Source organism: Fusarium flagelliforme (assembly GCF_020744385.1).
Source record: "Fusarium flagelliforme strain FIESC 12 MPI-CAGE-AA-0113 chromosome Unknown B0J16scaffold_4, whole genome shotgun sequence".
NCBI classification, from domain to species: Eukaryota; Fungi; Ascomycota; class Sordariomycetes; order Hypocreales; family Nectriaceae; genus Fusarium; species Fusarium flagelliforme.
Window position 1 is genome coordinate 793,754 of NW_025763506.1, and position 23,191 is coordinate 816,944.

Genomic DNA, 23,191 nt, shown 5'->3' on the forward strand with positions numbered 1-23,191 from the left:
ACTAAACTATTTCGTCTCTTATCCTTCTGACGACTAATTCTTCTGACATCCTGCGGCATGTTATGCGTGACCATGGGAGGCTATGCACAACGGAAATGCGGCTCATTGTTCCATCGGATTGAATACTCCATTCTGAGACAATGCCGTTAGTGGCCGATTCTGAAAGATATCAGGGGTTGATCAAAGGTGCTCACTACCATCACAGCCTCATTTTCAACCCACAGCCTGATTTCAATCTTCCACCATGATTTGCAAAGTTATCCCTTAACAACATCATCATAATGAACAAACTCATCGCCAAGTTCATGCTAGTCATGAAAGGAGTGCTGAAGACAGTATGGGACTTCCCTGCACTGGCATATCGCCGCATTGTCAACAGATGCTCAACGCTCCTACGCGCCGTCGGTCTTGGTATCGCAACAATCACCAGAGGCCCCGAAGAGCCCAAAAGGCTGTTTACAATGTCCAGAAAGGTTGCTCTCGCACGATGCGGAGTACACATACTTCCGTCTTGCGTGTCTTTAATTCTCATCACCATCAATCTGTTAAGCTACTTTATCGGTGCTGAGCTGCAGTCCTTCCAGAACAGCGACGACATGAAAATGGGTATACTGCAGATCTGCGCAAAAGTACAAGAGCTACTCGTGGTAGCGAGTCTCTCAACCGTCATATTCCACGTTTTGAGATCGGAGCTTGTCTTTGGCCCGGGTTTACCACTTGGTTTGCTGGGTGCAGGATTCAAGTTTACTTCTCTTAGGTAAAATAAATACCTCATGCTTCAGTGGCCTTGCTAATAAGTGGTAGTTTCTTTTGGTCTCAAGAGTTCTGGGGATCTACTCAATACGAAGAAGCCATGCTTCGAAAGGCCAGCATCTTTGGGCTGTTGATCATCTCAGGTATTTTGGCTGTCCTTGCTGGTCCGACAACTGCCGTGTTGATGATTCCTAGAGAGATTGAATGGAAGGCTGGAGGAGCTAACTTCTACCTGAATGGTGAGTAGGAGAAAGAAGATACATAGCTTGAGCTGATGGTGTCCAGGAACGAAGGAAGAGATGTGGCCTAACTTTCTCGACGTACCGACCGTGAACTGCAGTGGGTATAGCTGGCTTAACAACTCTCGATGTCTTGCAAATGGCTACCAATCAATCCACCAAACCTTTATCAACAGAAGAGGGAGAAGCCAAGAGGGACGGGTAGCTTTGCAGATATCCGATGGTGACCTTTACAAAACTGTTCATGCTCGAGTTCGAGAATCAACCACCTACATTGTCGAGACTTGGGCCTGTACAGCTCACGTCCCCACCGCCATCCTGCATGCGGCTTCCGTCAGTCTTTGGGTAGCAGCACTTAACTACCTGGTATCTATTGCCAGCCCAATCATGCACCCAAATCCCAAACTTCTCCGTTACGCCTCGAGCCGCACGGCCAGCGTCAAGACTGAGCTTCCTGCGGCAAGAGTATTCTGCAATGACCTGGCCGAGACTGTTGACCAGAAGAATACAACTACCATAGCCAGCTTCCCTATGCTTCCAGAGTATAGCCTGCAATCGCGGGAGGGCACACCTGGGGGAGAAGTTGTCTGGTTCCAAACATACGATGTGAGAAACATTGTGATTGGGATGATGAACACTCCAGCAAACACAAATATCATGGTGGAGCCAGTCGATCTACCACCAGTCCCAAACCAAGCAAGTTCTGTGGGGTTGCTGCTCCTCAGCTCCGATGGCGAAAATAATGGAAGGTGGAAGTTGCAAGGGTGTTCCATCGACGGGAGATGGGCCAAAGGAAAGACGAAGATTACAGAAGACCCTCTCAGCGTCAAGTATGACTTCAGCGCCGATCAACCTCGTTCTACAGTGGACAGCGAGGTCGATGTCGAGGCATATGGTTGGGGAAGATTTAGGCCTCCGAATGACGGGACCTGGAGACGCATCAACATTACTGCTGGGTGGCTCAGCGCGTTAAATGCCGAAATACCAGTGATCGGCCAGAATAATGGAACTCGACAACAGAAAACGATCGAGAGTATACTGGAAGCGGCTTCTGATGGCCCACTAGGTGATATCGACGCGAACTTAATGCGGGAGCTTGCTTTGGCGGTTACTGTCACTGATGGCCTTTCACGATCATCTAGTTGGCACACTACGAACTATAGTTCCATTTTCGAACCCCTCGTCTCAGCGCCATGGAATAAGACATCTGCCAGAACTCTAGTCACAATTGGTGGCCCAAAGAACACCCCCGACTCAGGAACTTCGGCCAAGAATGCCAAGCTCCATATGCAAATGGAACTACACGGTTATGCCATGTCCGCCGAGAGCTGGTTTGACTTTTTCTGTATTGCAGTCCTTCTAACTCATACTGTCATCGCGCTGAGCCATTCGGTCTGGGTGGTATGGCATCGAAGAACGAGTGACGCTTGGGAGAACATTACTGAAGTGCTTACTCTGGGTCTCAACTCGGACCGCCCTGGAGAGACTGGTGAAGATGGACTGGAGAATACTTCGGCGGGTATCAGAACTTGGGTTCCTACGAACCAGATTGGCTGGGTCGAGGCTATTGACGGTAACACGTCAACTTCAACAGCGTTAGATCGTCCCGAGGAGTTACAGCTAAGGTTTGGTCGGGGTAGACACATGAAGGGAGGTCGAAGAGATGATCAGTTCCAGGCCAAGGAGAACACAGACTATGGAACGATCTGAAACCTTGCTAACAGAAGCTATAATGATGCAGATAGCGTGGCACATCAGGTCTCCTTGATGCCCCGGCTGTGCACATCCCGCACCACTAACATCACGTCATCATAAATACTTAGACTTCTTAGTAAATTCTTAGGAAATCAAGCATCTGTTTTCATCTATTAGGCTTCTGATTAGCTAGGCAACTGAAGGTGCGGGATGTGCACGGCCGGGGTATCAAAGAGATACCCCAGACTGATAGAACCAGATGATTTCGTGGCATGCATGAAAGATCTGTATTGGCTATAAATCAACATATGGTATATTTACATAACAAAACTAGAGCATGGGTATCTCAGATAATCATGAATCGTATAAACAACATTCTCAAAGCATCAACCAAACCATCGCCGCCAAAGATCCTCCCAAAGCAAACTCTAAACAACTCGAAAGACCAAATGCACCACTCTCATCATCCGCATCATCCGACATATAGGTCATGGTATTCGGCGTGGCAGGGTAATAATTGTCGTTAAAAGTCGAGTTCAGCGTAACGTTACCCACTGCATCACCATCTTCGAGGCGGATATATGTTTGGACCTCGCTCTTCTCCAACATGTCCTCTGTAACGACGATTTCTCGTGCACCTCGGATCCAATCGCCGTAACCACCGTAGCCTGAGTGCTGTCCGTAGCAGAGGTGAATGCCGTTGCCTTCGATGTCCATTCCATCTAGCTTCTTGTCCCAGCGGTAGCACCATGTGTTTCCGTGGTCGTGGCCGTAGAACAGGCCGATGATTCCAGGAATGGTAACCAACGCTTCCATAAAAGGAATATCTTGGCCACCATATGGGCAGTCGTAAGTAGGGGTTCCGTCTGCGCACCATCCGTAACCCTGTTGGGGCACCGGAGGATCATCGTTGATGCCTGGCTGATAATTCTTGCGAATACCAAGCTCGGTCTGAAGAGCGACTGTCGCGTTGGGAGGTACGTGGACAAAAGCGAGTGAAGGAATGGTTTTGTTGTACTTGTCCGTCAAATCCGTGTTGGTCTCGTTGAACCAGTCCACAACACTCTGGTCAACCCAATTCTCCTGCCAGCTTCCCTGATAATAGTTTCCGCCACGGCTGTCGAAGAACCATAAGATAAGCTGAGGGCTGCAATCGGAAGTCTTCTTGCAGTCGGAAGCGTAGACGGGGAGATAATAGTTGGTTGTACCGGATTTCGTCGTGTTGACCATTTTCTGAGTACGCGCTCCAGGGAACATTTGCTCGCGTTCAAGAATTCCATCGCCAGCGATGTTGTAGTTGTGGTCGTGATTTCCATAGGTAGAGGCCCAGGTAAGACTGCGGTTTACCATGGGCTCAACAATCATGTCGACATAATGTGTACTGTTATGCTTCCACGTTGAGTCACCGTTGATAAGATCGCCATTGAGGACTACCAGATCTGGTTTATCGTAGTCCAGCACTTTGCTGATAACCTCCACTGAGTGACGATCCTGCTCAGGACCTGTTGATGATTCATCTATTCACATGTCAGCCGTATGTCAGCGGTGGCCAATTGAGGAAGCTCACATTGTCCAAAATGCATGTCAGAGAAGATGGCAATCTGGAAAGTGCCATCCTTCTTGAACTGCAACGGATCAAGCTTAGAATTGTCCACATCCGCGCCATAACCGAGCGCCACAAGGGAAGCTATAGTAATGATATGTCGTTTCATTGTAAATAAAGTGGCAATACCCACTGTAACAATTGTTGATAGTCGTGATGATCGTTCTGGGGATGAACATCCATCACGGCTCATCGCCTGTTTAAGAGCATGCAGAGTCAAGCATCAATGCGTCATCCCATGGAATTCCTGAATGAAGCCCAAAACTTCACGATGCCCAGAGAAGTTAGGCTTGCAGGTAAGGGGAGTTTAAAGAGGGGCATGGTAGCAGGTTTCGTGGACAGCGCGCGTAGGCGAGTCCGTGGCCAACAGGGCCATTAATTTCGTGGCACCTTTTCTTTTTTCCTCCGAATCTAAAAGCAATTATCTAACTCGTTAGCCTGTCTGAAAAGCAAGATGCGGGTAAAGCGGGAGTATAGTGTTTTAAAAAGACCTGGGGTAAGATGTCCCTAATGAGGTTTATAGATTTGAGTTTGTTGTAAAACTCCCGATATGAATTGATCTTGGCGATCTGCCTTACTTGCCATATCCCAACTGCAACTCTTGCAGACTCGTATTAATTGACCGATCGATTTCGGGTCCGAGCCGAAGGTGTGGGATGTGGGAGAATCCGAGACCTGAGACGGCCCGAGCACAAGCAGGAGTCGTCATCCCGTCAAACTAAGCTTCTGTAGCGCCAACTCAAAGCAACCAATGCCTTGGTCTGATCATTAATATTTGCTCAACTGCCGCGTCAGTGTCGGCGTCAACAATTAGCTAAGCAAATTGCTCTCGTACGAGTTTGTTGTTAGCTTGTCTGCTAGAGGTCATTGATGCTTGAAGGGGAAACAGAGCACGCGTGTAGATTCCCAGGTGGGCAATGGATTGATCCACTGATCCACGCGGCTGGGAAAGCTTGGCCTGTTCCTTAGTAGACTGACAATATTCGCTCTTTTTCGCACGTGAGAGATTTCTTCATTTGCAATGTCTCGTAATGGCACTGTAGCGGCTTGCAAAACACATCAGGGCTAGTGTTGCGTTAGGCAACATCGCTTTTGGTTTTGGGCAACGGTACTATGTAATTAACTTTCGGATAAATTACACAGAAAGCAGCAATGGACGTCTAGAGGGGTACTGCGATGATCTAGCTGAGACGGGGAGAGATGTGCACGGGAAGTATAACCTGCATAAGCCGAAAGCTAGCCCTGATTTGTTTTGGGAGACGGCACTTGCTTGGAATTTCGTACCTCCGCCAACACCTGACCAAGACATTGTTTCTCTCCATGGCAAATTGACCAGACGACCAGACGTCCGGGATATTAGAATTCCTCTTTCTAGCGACAAGCATACATATATAAACAAAAGCAGACCGCTATTCTGCTCGCCATGCTAAAATATGCAGTTTTACTCAAGCTATACATCTAGGCAATACCATGACCAGGCCAGCATCCGTGATTTTTCTATCTCTACTATCATCCATAACAGAGCACTGCATCTAGTAGGCGTTGATCTTCTTGGCATTATCTCCATGAGAATCCGTAGCGTTGATACCAATCAATCACCGCCATTGATGTTGAATATACATCGGCCCTGGATTCTATCTCCACAGAGGTGTTGCCACTTCCTTCTGTGTCTTACTGATGATGGAGTACTTCATGGTAGCTCCGTATTCTTGAAGATACATGTATCAGCTTGTCCTTTGAGTGAACAAAGGCGCGTGCAGCGTGATCAATGCGACAAGTCCGTGAATAGCTTTCAACGTTGCTGTACTTTCTTTATGACACCTACATATGCCCAGGGTGCCTTTATGAATAATAAGACCTCACGGAAAGTTAAGGTAGCGGAGAGATCTTCAAGAAAGGTAATGAACTTGGACGACGCGTGGTGGGTAATGAATATGAGACGTGATGTGGGAGGCGAGATAGAGTGAAGACGGAATTTTGATCGGAGGTGGGGGAAACGTTGTTGCACCAAGTTGTGTCTCTTCTTAGACTCTGCCTTACTTGATAGCCAACCCTCGCTTTCAAGAAAGGGGATTTGCAATCTCCATCGGGTCTCATCCAAGTAGTATTGTACCCGACCGGACCTGTCATCCGCTTCAAGAGGAAGTTGCGCCGAAAGTATCCTTAGTTTAAACTATCTCGGCTTTCTCATTTCTCCATTTCAATCTACGATTCTGCCGGAGCTAGAGAAAAGCCCCGATCACTGTTTTGGAAAGGTTGACCGGTCACGTAATAACTCTTGGTCCTATCAGTTGCCTTTCCCAATACAGGAACCTCGCATGCGACAGCTGATTAGACAGAACGCCAGGTAGGTAACAGAAAACTTGTTCTCTAAGGCTTAGGATACAATGACAAAGTAGCCTAGTTACTGATCTAGGCCAGTATAAAGTGACCAAATTGTTTCGTCCCTTATGCCTCCAGGGGCCAATTCTTCTGATACCCTGAGGAACGCATCCTTGGTTTGAGATAAGCTTCGGTTCTGGTTGAAGATCTATACCTCGATCTGCTATTTACAATAGAGTTCTCTTGTACCTAGCCTATCCTCCAATTAATATTCATTGAACACTCCGAGTCCCCGTATGTAGATCTTGGATACATCTTCAAATCAGATTCAATTGCCGATCTTGTGTGCAACGCTATACCCGAAATCGTGTAGAGCTGCAACCAGCGGTCCAACCCCGCGGCCCTACCCGCTCCAGCTGAAGGTGGCTGCTTATAGCGCGCAAGTAAGACAACAAGAAGCTCGAAACAGCAATTGATCGTGCGCGTCTTGCGAATCCCCGTGCTGAGGAAATAAAGGGTGTAACCAATAGCGCGAAGAGAGAGCATGTTGATGTCATGCAAAAAGTCTTGCCTTGATCTGCCGGTCTCGGGAATATGCAGTATGACTTGGTTCGCCGGGGATGAACAGCTAAGCAAGCTTAATACCCGAGTCTTAACGAGCGCCACTGTGTAGCTATGCAATTACTCTCTGTCATTATTAATACATCTGATGTTTCTGAATAAAGACCCTGTAAATTGCACAGCGTGATCCAGACCGACTCGATCAAGTGTTTCGGATCACAGAAGCACAAGACACAAGATCACAAACACTGCACACCGCTGTTGAAGTGAATTATTTTCGTAAACTGCTTCTTTTGTTCCTTATAAAGAACGCACTGGGCTAAACCCTGCTGTCACGATACCATCAAATACGCATTCACAATGTTGAGTGTTATGCCAACGTCGGTCGTGGAGGCCCACATGCCCTCCATCAAACATTATTCAAGTAAGTCGCAATCCACTATTGAGCCAAATTACTTAACTAACATGAAATGCAGCTGTGGAAGTAAAGGAAGCATATGAATACGACTACATCATCTTCTACAGATGGTTATCACCAGATCTCTACGAAAGAGGCAGGGTTATGGCACGTTTAGTAGCCGAGATGATTGAGAAGAAAACACGCCGTGTATGGCTTGACCAGCATCAAATGACAAGAAGCACCGAAGCTGGGGAAGTCACCAAGAGAATATCTCAGACATTCTTGTCAGTTTCTCAAATTATCATCTTGGCTGCACCTGGCGATTGGCATCGGTTTTCGAATATGGATGATATTCATCGTTGGGAGTGGGAGATGAGTCTCCGAAGTGGTGAGTTAGGACTTGAAATCCGAGACATTATGATGTTGATACTGACCGCCATCCAGACAAACAAATCTGGCTTCTGCAATACGGAACACCAGACAACGCACAGGCAGCCACAAAGGAGCAACTGGAAGCGGAGATGTCTACGCGCTGTCCAAGGCTAGCAAAGTTGTTTGTGGGTCGGGAGCTGCATATACGATCGCTTTCGATGGACAACATCGATGCGGTGCTAGGTGAAATTGCCGAGGCGCGGTAGGGACGGGGTTACAGCCGCTTCGACAATGCCCGATGTCGATCTTCAGGGTACACTGTAAGACCTCACTAGTTATGCAGTATTGCATTGGTGTTTCCTCAAGGTTTTGGCGGCGGGGCGGTATGATGTGGCGTTGGACGAAAACAGATCGACAATGCAGTGAGACAGTCACGGATAGGGTAGAGTGACTTAACGAGACATGCATAAAAGAAATTCAGTGACTCAAGGCTCAGCCATGCAAAGTGATTCAGTGACTTGAAGCCCAGCTGATTGTTACTTAATGCTCCTTCACCCCCAGACGCTCTCTTTAGACTCAATATTCCAAGCGTCTAAGCAAACATGTCTGCGATTACCACTAGTCCAAACCATGGCCTTCGTCTCGATGAGCCGATTATACCCAACAGTAACCTCCAATACGGGGACAACAGTATGTACTTTACCTCATTCAACCACTTTCTAATTCTCACGTTCTGGCAGCAAAAGAAGGTTTCGCAGACATACAGGATGCCTTCAAGGCTGGAAAAGAATACGTCGTCCCATGGACATCCCAAGAGGATGCACGTACCGAAAAAGCCATGAACGACCTTGGTTCTTACTTGACTGAGCTTGATCATTCTCTCTCTTATGAAGGAACGGACAAGAAGGTTGTATGGCGCAAGTCGTGCTGGTTCGCGAGTCATGGTATAGGCCATCCATTTCTAGACTCTGAGGATGACATCGCCAAGTTTGACGGTGATCTCAAGGATGGTCTTACTGGCCTTCAGGCATTACATGATACACGGATCCGAGACTCTATGCATTGTCTGAAGGCTTCCTTGGACAGTGCACTAGTAAAGACCAGTATGGCGGTTGGTATCGATGCAGCCATGGTGCAACGATGCACTGTTCGGTATCGCGCTATCAAGTATACGCCTCATGCTGGCGCTCCTGGAGGAATTGGCCTTCATCCTGATGGTAACCTCTTGTCTGCACTCATCACAAATGGACCTGGACTTCGTGTCTATGATCTCGACGGGACGGTTCGCTTCCCTGGCTACAAGGGCACGATTATGATGGGTGGCTCGACGCTTTATCGCTGGGCGAATGAGTTTCTCCCGACTTTTCATGATGTTGATATCAGTGGAGATGAGGTCAAAGTTTCCATCGTGGCGTTCTTCAACTTTCCCGATATGGAGACTATACCAAGAGGCTTGCGCACTGAAGGAGACGGCTTCTTCCACGATATTCGACGCATCAAGGAGGACGATAAGCTGCCTAATGGAGAGCTATCGGCATTGTGGGACATCATTATCGAGAACCATAACTTATCACTACCGCCAGTTCGCGCCAGTGGATGAGCTTGAGTAGGTTGAATCATGGGAGTGGTTTCAGTATTCTTATTTCTTGTTCTTAGATACTTAGTAATCAAAACAATCTATCTTTGCATGCAATTGTTAAAAGCCTGTATATGCGCTGGCCGCGGGGTGTCAGAAGAATTGACCGCCGAAAGCATAAGGGACGAAATAATTTGGTCACTTAGGCTAGCATTTAGGCTACTTTATTTCTGTAGCCTAAGTCGTAGAGGATATTTCTTCTGTTACCCACCTAGGCTGGCTATCAAAATAACCGTGTGCCCCTCAGCTTACTTCAACTTTGTTTTCCTTGACCAACCTCCCCCGTTGTTTTACTTTCCGTGAGCATGTCCTTCTTCCTCCTCTTCGGAACTTTCAGTCTCAATAGACTGTCGAAGCATTTCAACATCTTGCTCGTCAATCGACTGTCCCCTCGCCACATTCTCCTCTTGCGGAGCCTCATGACTGTGCAATCTCATGTTAATGAACATGAACCACAGTCCCAGGTCATACATGATTCGCAGCACACCGCCAACAACAAAGGCAATCCAAAACTTCCCACTCTCAGCAAGACCACCTGTCAGCGAAGGACCAGTAGCCATAGCCAAAGTTCGAAGTGTAGACGTGATACCCATGACGGCAGTGCGCTCTTCAGGTTTGACCACTGCCGCGATGAACGCAGATCTCGGTGCTTGGTCCATGTTGTTGAGACCCATGCGGATGAACAGCAGTATGACGGTGATGACGACACCACTTGGGAAAGGGAAGAACAGTACCGAGATTGAAGAAGGTAGATGAGTGAAAACCATGGTGTTGATGAGTCCCAGATGTCGAGCTAGAGGTCCAGCGAAGACGGTGGAAATTGTGGCTAGAATCTGAGCTGTTGAGAAGATATCGCCAAGTCTGGCTTTCGACAGCGAAAACTTGGTGTCGAGGAAGTACGTAGTCAAAGATTCCGATACCATGCCATCGGCCAAGGAATCGATAGTAAGGAGGAACCAAAGGCGGTACATGACAGATCTTGTGCCTGATGAGACACGCGAAAAGCGACTGGCGTGTTGTGGAGGGTTCGAAGCGGTAGATGTTCGACGACTAGTATCTTCGTCTTCGTCCATAGAGTCTCGAAGAAGTCCCTCAGCCAGCTCATCTGAAGCCTCCGAAGAATCATCATGATCCGCCTCAGTCTTGTTGCTCATGACAAAGGCAAACAGGACGTTCAATGCACCCATCAGGATGTATACCCAAAAGGTAGCATGGTACGCCGATACAAGGTTCCAGCCTTTGCTTTCAGTCATTGTCTCAACAAATCGACCTGCCAATGCTGTCCCTGCTGCAGCGCCGAGACTTGAACTGGTAACATACCAAGCCAAGACATCAGCTCGAGTTTTGGAGCTTGTAATGTGAGACAACATGGATTCCTCGATAGCTCGAAACGGACCGAAATCACTACCACTGGCACTGATAACTCCGACAACAGCAGCCAAAAGAAGAATCCAGAAATTCTCAAAGATAGAGAAAATCACACCCGAAAAAGCCATCAACACACCACCAGCAACAAGTACTCTCCGTCTCCCAAGTCCATCAGCCATGAGCGTAACAACCAACCCAAGAACAACATCACCCAAAAGCGTCAAACTCATAAACAACCCGATCCGAAAATCCGAAAAGCCCAACTCCGAAAAGAACTGCGCTATCGTGAGCGTAACGGCCTTGAAGGCAAACATGCGACATGTTCGCGAGAGGATGAGTAGCCATGCATCTTTGCCAGCGCCGTAGACGGCTGAGATGCCGGACTCGTGGTATAGCCAGCCAGCTGTTTTAGCAACAGAGGTTCGTTGCGTCGCCATTTGAAGATGAGAGGTGAGAAAATATTGATTGATGTGATCGCATGGTCAATTGCCTAATATCCGTCTAGTTTGCGGGGTGCGCCGATCGGAGGTATCGGTGCCGTCATCGGCATTATCTACACCGAGTTACCGTTTCGAGCATCATTGTTACAGTGGTTGTGAGCGTGAGTCAGAGGAGGAATAAGGCCTACAGAGTTGGGTCATGGAGTTCAGAATTAGAGCCGAGCTGCTCTGCAGTGAATGGAGTGTAGGTTTGCAGAGTGAACGTTACAGCCGTTAGCCTTATTCTTGCGTTTTAAGCTTAAAAATTCCAGAAGCATAATGCATTAGTAGTAATTATATATGTATAAGAAGTGATCCCAGTGAAGGCCATATAAGAGGATCAAACAATCAATTACAACGGCGGTCGGCCGGTAATCTGGCGACCGTAAGAGGAGTTTGGCTATCTGAGCGCAAATTGCTGAGCCACAATCAAAACCCAGTACCTTGTCCCCGAATAGCTCAGCTGGAAGAGCGTTCGACTGTAATTGTTATATGTCATCGAAAGGTCACTTGTTCGATCCAGGTTTCGGGGAACCGTCTCTCTTTTTGCATTTCTCAATAATTCATTTTATCATCATTTTTAACCACTCTCTTCACTTTTTATTGTTTGTTGTTTGCAGCCGGCTGATAAAACTACCGCCCATGAGCTGCATGACTCGTCTAGAAATTAACTTCTAAGCTTCTTCAAGCCCCGCATTCCAACTCTCAACTGCTAACGTCTTTATCCAAAGCAGACACAATGTCGACTTCTGCCCATCCACTACCCTCGTGGTATTATCGTCTTTCTCCTCATCTTAAGTCTCACGGCGTAGTTCTTCCATGGAATTTCGATGAAGACATCTCGGATCTCGATGAGGTGCGCTACAGTGAGGCTAGTGCTTATAATGGGCCTGACGCAGAGTGGTTTCACCAATTGAGAGAGAAACGAGAGGAGCGCAAGAGAGAACTCCAGAAGCGAGTCGATTTTGTTCAAAAGCAGAAGGAAAGGAACAGAGAAGATGAAGAGGACAAATTGAGAGAGGTACAGACTGCTTATCAAGCCTTGGAATGTGCGGGCCACACGAATGATCTTGGTGAACTGGATACCACATTTGAGCTCTTCTCTCTGGACTACTTTGACAACTTATACGATCCTAGTCCTGTCGGCAATCGGAAGAAATACTTGCGGTTCGAGAATGCGGATGAGCAAAACCCAAACGGTCTTCTGATGGGTGTCTTATGGCTCAATCCCGACGTCAAAAGCGAACTTATTCCATTTTACCCTCCAACGAATTCAAGTCTGAAACACTACAGACTCGACACGATCGATGGAAGATATGCCCTCATCGTGCAGTTTATCGACAGAAATCATCTGGTCCTCCGAGTAAGCCGAGACCTCGTTTTCATGGACAGGCCGCATCAAGCAACCGGGCCAGACACCTTCTTGTTCGGAGGTGTTCGAAATGATTGGGGGAAACAGCTGCAAACTTATGCAAAAAGCTTCCATGGGAGAGGATTTGGATTCTCATTCGACACAGCAGGTTGAAGCAGCCTCACGGTGGATCCACTTTGCGTGAAGGAGCATAAGATGGTGTGCTGCGCCCCATCCTACGAAAGTGCACGGAGGATATATATTTTAACGAGGCTCCGCTGTTCAGCAATATTCTAGTTTTCATGCCATATCATTTGTATCATCATGGGAGCCTCAGAGTCACTACCCGTCGTGAGCAAGTCACCGGAATATCTCTCGCTCAAAGATGGGACACTCTGCGCTTGGTGTGACGATGGACTGAAGCGCATCTCTGAGGATGGTGAACCGTACCGTACTCGGGCTGTGGCAGATCTTGTCGAGGCTTCGAAATACTGCCATTACTGTGCTATATGGATGGAAGGTTTGCGCCAATCAGGGCGTGAATTGAAAGAAGATGGACAAGTCACAGCTTTCAAGCAACATCCTCTAGCGCAGAACACAGTCGATCCAAAAGGCGTGAAACTTCAGTTCATCAACTATCATGATTGGCAGCTGGGGACCTCTACACAGTATATCTGTTGGCCTTTTCAAGGTCATATGTGGGCGAAGCTTGACGTGGTTCCAGCTGAACGTGAGTATGCCTTATCCTTATGTAACTATTTCATGACTAACCGTTCGTTCAGTTGCGACCATGATGAACACCGATCCATTGGCAGCTTCAGATAAGACAGATTTGATCAAGGAATGGTTGAGACGCTGCGAGAATGACCACAATGATTGCAAAGTCACGAAAGACCCATCCTGGAAGCCAAGTCGACTGTTGCATCTCAACAGCGAGTCCGAGTCCCTGGAGGTTCGTCTTGTCGATGGTGCCGATGTACCTAACAGAGTCGACTACCTGACAGTCACTCACAATGAGTCGTCTGCGGGACTGACGAAGGACAATCTCGAAAAATTCAAGAAGTCAATTCCTACAACCCATCTCCCCCGAAGCTTTATTTCAGCATGTGAAATGGTTAAGACTTTGGGTAAAGAGTATGTCTGGATCGCCTCTCTTTGCATCACTCAAGATGACCCCGAAGACAAAGCTAGCCGTATGGCATCTGCCTTGGAGAACTCTTGGCTCCATCTAGTAGTCCATAGCGCTTCAGATAACGGGAAACCTATTTCTGGCGCTCATTCGACGCGGGATGAGAATTCTTGGCTTCCGATATGGGTTCGCCGCGAATGGGGTGGCCCTTCATCCGGTGACTATTGCGTTTCGCGATACGACGACTGGTGGACCGCTGTGTCGCGCTCTTCAGTGAATAAGCAAGCTTCGACTGTCGAGGCACGTATCCTTGCGCCTCGGGTGTTACATCTAGGGCTAGAGCAACTCGTATTTGAGTGCGGTTCGATGAGAGTCTGTGAGAGGCTCCCACTTGGTGGGCCAACCTCTAGTTCTGATCCGGTCTCGGCGCTCAAGTCTTTCATCACGCAAGCGAGGAATCATGGTTTGGAACATCTTACCCGCGAGAGCCTATTTAAAGCTTGGGGCAATGTTGTTCGAGTGTATGGTCAAGCCCATGTCGCTGGCGAAATAGACAAGCTCGCAGCGCTCCGTGGGCTAGTTGATGCATTCTATTCCGCCTTCAAACACATAGCAGAGTCTGAGATCGAAGCAAACAAGCACGGCAAAGATTCGCGAGAGCAAGAGGCTGGTGACGATAAACAACAACATATCTCCATTGCCGGACTGTGGCGGCCCTGTCTGGAGATGCAGCTAGCATGGCGAGCGACATCAAACGTGCAGCGGTTCCAGCTGGATGGACTCGCCCCGCCGGCGTCTGGCAAGCGATATAATGACTACGTCGCTCCGAGCTGGTCATGGTGTTCCCTGAAGGATGCTCTCATCGAACCGCAAGGAGTGAGTCCTGTAGACATTTACTTTGCAACTGTTCTCGACGTCAAGACCATGCCGAATCCAGGCCATGGTTCTAAGGAGGCTCGTCGCTCCTCTATTTACATCGAAGGCTCTGTCATGCCAATCGCTGGACTCGGCAAAGGAAACGGGATGAAACTAATCAACTTCGATACTGTCAATAAGGACCCAGGTTCTGGCTGGCAGGGCAAGACGATCGACATTGATAGTAAGAACTATTGGGATGTAGACTTCGAGGAAGAGGCTGCCAGATGTCAAGGACCTTTTGCGATGCCCATCTTTGCTGATATGACAAGGATCACGAATCCTCTTCACTGCTTGGTTCTGGATAGACGAGATGATGAGAGGGGCATGTATGCTGTGCGCTTGGGAGCTTTTGTGTTGGATAATATGGATGATGTGAAGGTTTTTTGGAAAGGTTTGGAGGCGTTTGACAGTGTTTCTCCTGATGGTACGAAGAAGTGCAATGGTCTGTTTAGGTTCGCTGATACTGATGGGAGGGTAGAGTATAAGAAGACGGACGGGGTGTTGCAGCGGAGCTTTGAGGTTCGATAGGTTTTAATTTCCTATATTGTTCACCATATTTGCGGCTTATCCCTTCATGGGCGCGAACATAACACTTGCTTGAATCTGGGCCATATATTGGTATAGAAACTATATACACTGTTTAGTCAATATGAGAATATCTACGCGTCAACGTAGGGGTCGAATCCCTCAACGCCGCCATCACCAGCCGCATTCTTAAGCGAATCACCAAACTCATCATCCAACTTCGGTCCAACACCACCACTCCAGTTCTGGAGCATCTTGTCTCGAAGACCAACATCAGGCCAGTTGTCCCAGCCAACCAGAGGAGCCTTGAAGAAGGAACCGGTAGGGTTCTCAGGGTTTTTCCGATCATCATCATTGGCGAAGCGGAAGCAGTGTGTTCCAGGGCCGTCCTTGTGATACACAAGAAGAGGGCTTGTGCCGTCGATGGGGAACTCGTTGCTGGCTCCTCCGTAGCCGCCGTGGCATGAGGGGGCAACGCGGAGGACGGTGTCACCCTTTGCGAAGACGACGATGTTTTCCCAGTCGTGTCGGTGACCGCCAGCAAAGCTGCCTAGTGCACCTTGATCTTTCTCGTAGTATGTCTCATACCTGTAGTTCGACCATCAATACTTATGCTCAGATTATAGAATGGAAGGACTTACATGATAGCGCAAATACCATTGTTGCAACGCTTGCGAGAGTAGGTGTTGGAGTTCTCCAACTGATGAGGATCACGGCAGTCTCCCTGAGGCGTGCCAGTGGCTCCGTGGCCGGGATTTAAATTGCCGTCAGGGTCGATAGCAGCAGTCTGGTAGCAACCATCGCCGTCAAAGTCGAGAGAAGGTTGGAACTTGAGCTCAATCTCATCCGCGCCCTGGGGCAGGGCTGTGAGAACATCTCTCTTGACTTGCTTAGAGACGGGCGATGCCTGGACCGAGGCAATGGCACCGAGAAGGGCTGCGGCGGTAAAAAGCTTGTTCTGCATGTTGAAGGTTGACGAATGAGGTTGTGGTGGTGATGATGAGGTTGAGAACGGTTGGCATCTGTTCGGATATTTATAGTTCATTAAAGTTCTATCTAGTTATCTTCCTTCATATCAGAATCAATCTATGAACAGGTTAATTGAGCCTTACACTGCTGATCATTCAGCTCCAATGCACCACCCAGACAATTACGTTGCACGAACGCTGATCACAATATTTTCTCACCTTCCTAACTGGTTCCTCGTACGAGTTCCTTCACAATCTCACAGGACTTTCGCATGCCTTAATTCATTCTGCGAGGGATAGACCTTTTGCTAAGTGAATCCTTCGTTATGCATCGGGCCCAATTGACGTGGAGTGTCGTTTCAGCCATGAAACGTTACAGAGTCAATTGCATCATCGCCTTGCTTTTTATTGAACGGTGAATACTTTAATGCCCGGTGTTAACAAGGGATGAAGCGCTAAAAGAGATCGTCGCAGCGTCGTATAGCACGTGGGTCAATCGTGCAACTGTAAGGCTGTGTGAAGTCGGCGGTCTACAACTGTCGCTGTAACGCGACGCCTTACAAAACCATCTAGCTTCATTATACGCCATGAATATTCAATTTCGCTCGTGTTATAAGCAGAAGGCGACAGAATCAAAGGTGGTTACAGCACTGCTCTTCACCAACATTCTATCTGGGATCTAACTTGGAGTCCAGAGTAAGTTTGTGTTCCTGAGCATCGTGAGAACAGTGACATACCAGCTCAATATTCTCCGAGCAAATCTGCCTTACCAGATCCAACTTGACGTCAGAGACGAAAAGAAATGTTCAAATCGGGCAAGTCGTGTCTTCACTCGACTCCACTCACCAGCGATGATCCCAAGTCTGAAAGCCGCTTACTTCTACAGGGGTTCCTTTCATAACATCCCAGTCTAGTCTAAGCCATCACGGCAGTCAGTTGAAAGGTAGATGAGCTTATTTTTCGCTGTCACAGAAGGATTCTTATGTTTCATTCAAAAACTTGGTTATCACCCCTGATTGATCAACACTCAGCTGCACAGCCTTGTGGAATCTGTTTGGGATCGGCATGAGATTTCGGGACCGAAAAGTTCTTTTGATATCGCCCTGCATTGAGCGTGAAGATCAATTCGCAGCCGCGAATCGTCTGGCTGGCGCATTGATCGGATTATCGACCCTCAGAGTCGGTTGTAAAACGACATATGCCGACGTCTATCCAGGTTCCCCTCAGGCTAGGCCACCTTGATCGGCATCACCATTCGATCTAGGCACCAGCTTTGACCCCATCTTAGTACCAAATGGGGAAGGTGTGCGATATTGACGACCTGAGTGACTTTCACGGGAGGAAAGCCGTTGTCATGATGGTACAACTCGCTATGAACATGCCAGTAGGGTGTCAGAAGAATTATCCTCGAAGACTTAGGCTACAGAAATAAAGTAGCCTAATTGCTAGCCTAAGCTTGCATAAGATAACTGAATTGTTTCGTCTCTTATGCTCTTAGCGGCTAGCTCTTCTGATACCTTGACGTTACTGCACTCATGCCACGAAGCAGCACAGCCATCCCGATCCTTCGCTCCCTGATCAACTCAAAGAAGCCCCGGAAGCAGCAAGAGTTGCATAGAACAATTTCGTCCTGCCCATGATCACCATACGTCCCTGTCCTGCGAATTGGAAGTTCGCTGCATTCATGCCAGTGTAGATTTTCCCGATAAGCTTCCCTGATGGGTTCCAAATGTGGACACCATCACCACAGCCTGCATAAACATTGCCCTTCGAGTCGCAGTGGATGCCTAGAGAACAGTAACGCTTAGTAATTTTATGATGAGTCGAGGACTGCAGTAAAACGTACCATCAGGCAAACGGGCGTGCACGTATGCAAACGTCTTGCGGTTGTCCCAGGTTCCGTCTTTTTGAACATCAAAGCGATAGCTAAAACACAGTTAGAGAATATCTGGTATGATTTAGACGGGGACTTACATCGATGCAGGATTAATTGGGTTTGAACCGAATAGAGAGTTGCTCAGACCCGTATCTGTAATGTACGCGTGCAGCCCGTCGGGAGAGAACGTTATACCTGCTTCGTCAGTATCCATCCCACTTAGACCACTTCCCTTAGACCAACTCACCATTCGGGGCAGCAAAGCCGTCGGCTACGATAGTCAAAGTCCCAGTCTCGGGATCAAGACGATAAACTTGATTCCGCAGACCCGGCTCGGGACGGAAATGTTGCCAATAGCCATACATCGTGTCAGTGAAATAGATATGGCCGTTGCGTGGATTGACGGAGACGTCGTTGATGGAATTGAACTGCCTTCCGAAGTAGTTGTTTACCAGCACTAGGATATTCACATCAGCGATGGCATCTTTGCACGTTCTTCAACTGGAGTTTACCTGTTGTGTTGTGAGGCTTCTCGGGGTTCATCAGGTAAAGGGCTGAAGGAACGTTCTCTCCTTGACCCTCGCCTGCAAAGACGATCTGGCCTTTGTAGTTTGTTCCGCCTGCCATATAGTCAGTACATCAACATAAAAGGAGATTGTGGATGTACCATTTGGGTTCATGACTTGTGGCTCAGAGTCAACAATCGCTATCTCAACCTCACTTTGCGTATGCGAGCCATTCCTCATGGCTTCGGCGTCAGCCAAAGAAATCTTCTGGATAATAGAAGATTTGTCTAGGCCGGTTCCCGCATCTGGAGAGCCAGCTGACTGGACAAAGAACACTTCTTCAGTGGGCGGGTACCTGCATTGTTCGTGTCAGTCTGGCTTGTGAGATAGCTATATTGGAAGAGTTCACGAACCATACGACAGCCTCATGGAAGAGAGGGTCTTTCCCTGATGTGGCAAGCAGTGTTAAGCTTGGATCCTTCCCAATGATGTCCAGGAATTCTGCCTCATAGACATGAAAAGGTCGTTCTAGGAGGGACTCATGCGTGACACCCGGCCACAGAAACCTCTGTAACTCCATCAGTATTGGTTATGGGGGTTCTGAGTAAAGATGTTATACTGTTGTAGCATTGGCCACATTCGGTGGTGGAACGCGTTCCAGGACGTTGAAGCTTCTTTGGTTGATTATCTGGGCTTTATCTGGAAGCCCTCTCAGGTCGGTAACAATAGTCTTGGTTTGTGATCTATCGAAGAAACCCAACTTCCAAGGAGTCAGTGTCGCGATAGCAATAACTGCGACAGCCGCAGCGGTAGATATCGAGAATGGCTGTCTACCATTTGTTGGGTTGCTTTTGACTTGACGTCCAGAAGTCTTGGAAGTCGGCATACCCCGCTTCCGCGGCATTTCTGAGGTGTCGCTTGATATACTAATGACCGAGAAGCTCCTGGAGAATTCGGCTTCCTCGCACAATCGTTATGAAGGAAAGTTGATGCGCAAACCGTGTCTGTCTGGTAGCCTGGGTACTGGTTGGCATCGCCAAAATTTAGAGGTTGTTGAGAAAGTGCGGGGGTATGTTATCTTTCGGACCAAAGCTACCGAAGCAAGGCTCGGTTCGGGAATGCACTCCAGCTACAATGGCTTTACACAGGCATCGTGGTGTATGAATTCTAGTTTCTGCCTATAATTAATGCCGTTAATGTTTTCGTGAACAGGTCTCAACCCATATTTGATCAGAATGGTGAAGGCCAAGGGAAACGCGGACGCGACTGGGCAGGTTTCCAGCGACCGGTTCACTGTAATGCGCTATAACTCGACTGCTAGCCGGCGCACATGAGCTCGGGCAAAATGATCAATCGTACGCAGTATGACAGGACGCCCAATTAACCTGCGACCAGATATGTATTCTAATTGTTATCCTTAGCACAGCGGCTAGGATATGCTTCTTCTTCAACTACATTTAACTCGTGCTAGCAATTTGACACTGTTCTGGATGGATCCTGCCTTCGAGGGATAACCATCAGAGTGAGCTAGGGCTCGGACTGCTGTAACAGAGACCACCTAATTATGGAATGCTTGCTATCTTGACCACGACTTCTTCAAGGGTCGAGCATACTACTAACTTAGGGACGCTATTGTGAATAGATGTTTCCTTGAACAAAAAATAGCTCCGTTACTGACTTAAGAGTGACAGACAACGTTGGTTAATGAACTAAAAAGAAAGGTCTCGGAGGGAGTCGAACCCTCGCTGGCGGAATCAGAATCCGCAGTCATAACCGTTAGACCACGAAACCAACGCTTCTGATTTGATGGTTGAAACGGTTCAGAATTTCCATCAAAGAAATTTACAACGACGAAAACAAGCTGGGCCATTCTACGTCATGGAATCATTGAGTTCAATGTCCGAGTCTCAGGAAGATCATCTTTTGGTGCTCGAAAAGGGTCTTCCAACACCAGACATCTGTCCCCCCATGCGGCACAGTAGTGGAGAATCTCAACGATCCTTTCTGTCTCACGTCAGCTTCAACTATCATGCCTCGGCCATATCCCATTCTCTTATAAGTGAGGTCTTCTCTCAAATTTGTACGACAGACTTCGCTTCCCGTCTGAACTGTCCGGACCCATATCCATTTGAAGTTTAGTCCCATTGCCAAATCGCTCTACAACAATGTACGATCATATCATAGTAGGAGGCGGCCTTTCAGGTTGCGTTCTCGCTAGCCGCATGCGAGAATATGATTCAAACGCCAAAATCCTCCTCATAGAAGCTGGAAAGGACACTCGCGAACGTCCTGGGATTCGAGACATGCAAATTCTGAACTTTGGTGGCGACCTAGACTGGCGGTATGAGTCAGAACCTGTTGCTGCGCTGGGTGGTCGACGAATTACACTGAATGCTGGAAAAGGCCTTGGCGGCGGCTCATTGATCAACTCTGGTAAGTGAAGATTTGATGAGTTAAGGCTGTATGCTAATGAACTCCAGGTGGATGGACCCGTGGTGCATCAATAGAGTACGACGAATGGGCATCGCTCGTTGGCGATGACCGATACAGTTACAAAGGTCAACTTCCTTGGTTCAAGAAATCTGAACATTGGTTCGACAACACCAATCCTGATCAGCATGGTCAAGACGGACCGATGCGTATTACTTGCGCAAAGGCGTCAAATCGCGCATTTCCACTCGCTGAGCAGGCCGCTGCTGGTTGGGAAGAACTCGGTGTCTCTACGCTACCAGACGGTGATCAGAATACTGGGAATAACCTGGGTCGTGGATATATCTGTGAAGCCAGAGATCAAGGTAAACGTGAATGGGCGGCGAGTCAATACTCGCTTGAGGGAGTTGAGATTCTCTTTGAGACATCTGTTCGCAAGGTTGTGGTGCAGGAATCTGATGGAAAGGTCAAGGCAACAGGTGTTGAGCTGGCGGACGGCAGCGTCGTTGCTGGCGAGAACATCATCCTGTCTGCCGGAGCCTACCGTTCCCCTCAGATCCTCCAGCTTTCAGGTATCGGTCCAAACGCTCACCTTCGAGAAGTTGGAATTGAGCCAGTAATTGACCTGCCAGTGGGCGAGAACTTGACCGACCACATGATCTTCTTCCAGCACTGGCGCCTTCGCGATCCTTCAGCTGGCTACACCATTGGCTCATCGAATCCTCTCTTCCAACAACCCCAGTATGCACAAGGTACACCGTGCGATTGGATCTTCAACACGAGCATTGCAAGCGACGGCCTTGCTCAAGCTATTGAGAAGGATGGAGGTGAGCGACCTGATAGCTCTAGGCATTCTCTGCTCGCCAAGGAGCGAACGTTTCTGGAAAACATCATCATGTTTGCCAAGCTTCCATTCCCTGGCGTCCCGGTCGATGCAGAGCATATAACCACCGCTTTGGTAACATTTCTGCCAACGTCCAGAGGCTCCGTGTCGTTGAAGTCGGCGAAACCTGATGATCATCCAAAAGGTGATAAGTGCCGTCTTGCGAGAAGTTGAACCAGCTAACTCTTGACAGTGGACCTTAACTACCTAGCTACCGAGGTGGACAGACACGTCTTTCGTGAGGGACTGCGCCAACTAACAAAGTTCATGCTGGGATCCAAGTTCAGTGAGCACATCATCGGCGAATCAGTACCTGAGGGTCTGCCCGCGGATCCTCTTGCTCTGGACGACGATGACAAGAAGTTAGACCAGAGGATAGCGATGACCAGCGGCACATCATGGCATCCGACGGGAACTTGCTCTATGGGTAAAGTAGTAGATACAGAGTTCCGCGTCAAAGGGATTGAAGGCCTCAGAGTTGTCGACGCGTCGATTATTCCTGTGCCGCTGAGTGCGCATATCCAAGCGCCTCTGTACGCGCTTTCAGAGCAGGCCGCGGCGATAATCACTGGGAAAGCTCGAGTTGAAAGAGAGAACGAACAATACGGAGTGCATTTATCATAGAGCATAAAATTTAAGACGGGATGAGTGTGCTAGCTGGAATTACAAACAATTGCGAGGTCTCCCACAACTTAACGCGCCAAGGGTTGTCCTGCAAGCCTAAGCGCGTCGCGTCACATCGACCTGGGCGCGAGAACACATCAACGTACAGCCAACTCCTAGAATCTATCTATGTCTTCTTCATACTCAAGCATCAAGCCCAAGATACAATGAAAACAGTGTTAAATCAAAAATTCCGCCCCCTATGGCCCCGAAGGACAATAGAGCATGGAAACGACTCCGCGATGTGCAATGCAGGCCTTCCATACTGAGGAAGCCAATTCATGAGCTGGCCTCCTCGGAACAAGGTAAGTATGAAGAAGAAAAGAAAAGACGAACAGAAGGGCGAGGGAAACACAAACTTTTATAGCTGATGGAAGGTCAATGCTGGCGTTATCGATATCGTGTTCGAGATATTAAAACTGGGCCTCATTTCCGCTGTGGATCGGACTTGTTGCTGTGACGCGTTTTCGTCGATGATCGGGTATGTTTGGTGATTCACTGACAAGACCCAATA

General features: G+C 48.2%; 8 protein-coding genes and 2 non-coding genes across 10 annotated transcripts; 5 read left to right on the top strand and 5 right to left on the bottom strand.

Moving 5' to 3' along the window:
* Positions 1 to 368: 368 nt before the first annotated feature.
* B0J16DRAFT_398325 (uncharacterized protein) lies at positions 369 to 2,639 on the top strand (the record flags this gene model as incomplete). Its single annotated transcript, XM_046132385.1, has 3 exons — positions 369 to 742; positions 805 to 992; positions 1,039 to 2,639. Coding segments are annotated over 3 exons (2,163 nt in total), but the record flags the coding sequence as incomplete, so codon positions are not given.
* Positions 2,640 to 3,065: 426 nt separating this feature from the next.
* B0J16DRAFT_267320 (Metallo-dependent phosphatase-like protein) lies at positions 3,066 to 4,399 on the bottom strand (the record flags this gene model as incomplete). Its single annotated transcript, XM_046123442.1, has 2 exons — positions 3,066 to 4,204; positions 4,255 to 4,399. 2 exons carry the CDS (start codon positions 4,397 to 4,399, stop codon positions 3,066 to 3,068), a joined length of 1,284 nt encoding a protein of 427 aa, XP_045982464.1.
* Positions 4,400 to 7,533: 3,134 nt separating this feature from the next.
* B0J16DRAFT_398326 (uncharacterized protein) lies at positions 7,534 to 9,545 on the top strand (the record flags this gene model as incomplete). The annotated part of the gene is made up of 4 exons (XM_046132386.1): positions 7,534 to 7,597; positions 7,650 to 7,961; positions 8,018 to 8,181; positions 8,637 to 9,545. The coding sequence occupies 4 exons, from the start codon at positions 7,534 to 7,536 to the stop codon at positions 9,543 to 9,545; spliced, it is 1,449 nt and encodes a 482-aa protein (XP_045982465.1).
* Positions 9,546 to 9,576: 31 nt separating this feature from the next.
* Positions 9,577 to 11,392, bottom strand: B0J16DRAFT_340535 (major facilitator superfamily domain-containing protein). The gene has a single exon (XM_046127697.1). The coding sequence runs from the start codon at positions 11,384 to 11,386 to the stop codon at positions 9,872 to 9,874; it is 1,515 nt and encodes a 504-aa protein (XP_045982466.1). The 5' UTR covers positions 11,387 to 11,392; the 3' UTR covers positions 9,577 to 9,871.
* Positions 11,393 to 11,876: 484 nt separating this feature from the next.
* On the top strand, positions 11,877 to 11,961 carry B0J16DRAFT_t131. Its single transcript has one exon. It is a non-coding gene; the product is annotated as a tRNA-Tyr (tRNA).
* A 206-nt stretch (positions 11,962 to 12,167) lies between these two features.
* On the top strand, positions 12,168 to 15,432 carry B0J16DRAFT_304055 (uncharacterized protein; the record flags this gene model as incomplete). Its single annotated transcript, XM_046124704.1, has 3 exons — positions 12,168 to 12,948; positions 13,111 to 13,509; positions 13,562 to 15,432. The coding sequence occupies 3 exons, from the start codon at positions 12,168 to 12,170 to the stop codon at positions 15,352 to 15,354; spliced, it is 2,973 nt and encodes a 990-aa protein (XP_045982467.1). The 3' UTR covers positions 15,355 to 15,432.
* B0J16DRAFT_414274 (necrosis inducing protein-domain-containing protein) lies at positions 15,419 to 16,365 on the bottom strand. The gene is made up of 2 exons (XM_046133434.1): positions 15,993 to 16,365; positions 15,419 to 15,939 (listed from the first exon to the last, which is right to left on the bottom strand). Exons 1-2 carry the CDS (start codon positions 16,313 to 16,315, stop codon positions 15,486 to 15,488), a joined length of 777 nt encoding a protein of 258 aa, XP_045982468.1. The 5' UTR covers positions 16,316 to 16,365; the 3' UTR covers positions 15,419 to 15,485.
* A 1,364-nt stretch (positions 16,366 to 17,729) lies between these two features.
* B0J16DRAFT_122804 (uncharacterized protein) lies at positions 17,730 to 19,733 on the bottom strand. The gene is made up of 8 exons (XM_046121623.1): positions 19,321 to 19,733; positions 19,115 to 19,269; positions 18,863 to 19,056; positions 18,708 to 18,815; positions 18,443 to 18,652; positions 18,294 to 18,390; positions 18,166 to 18,245; positions 17,730 to 18,106 (listed from the first exon to the last, which is right to left on the bottom strand). The coding sequence occupies exons 1-8, from the start codon at positions 19,603 to 19,605 to the stop codon at positions 17,898 to 17,900; spliced, it is 1,338 nt and encodes a 445-aa protein (XP_045982469.1). The 5' UTR covers positions 19,606 to 19,733; the 3' UTR covers positions 17,730 to 17,897.
* Positions 19,734 to 20,420: 687 nt separating this feature from the next.
* On the bottom strand, positions 20,421 to 20,492 carry B0J16DRAFT_t165. Its single transcript has one exon. It is a non-coding gene; the product is annotated as a tRNA-Gln (tRNA).
* A 58-nt stretch (positions 20,493 to 20,550) lies between these two features.
* Positions 20,551 to 22,781, top strand: B0J16DRAFT_362501 (uncharacterized protein). The gene is made up of 3 exons (XM_046129813.1): positions 20,551 to 21,134; positions 21,182 to 22,159; positions 22,208 to 22,781. The coding sequence occupies exons 1-3, from the start codon at positions 20,867 to 20,869 to the stop codon at positions 22,636 to 22,638; spliced, it is 1,677 nt and encodes a 558-aa protein (XP_045982470.1). The 5' UTR covers positions 20,551 to 20,866; the 3' UTR covers positions 22,639 to 22,781.
* The last annotated feature ends 410 nt before the right edge of the window (positions 22,782 to 23,191 follow it).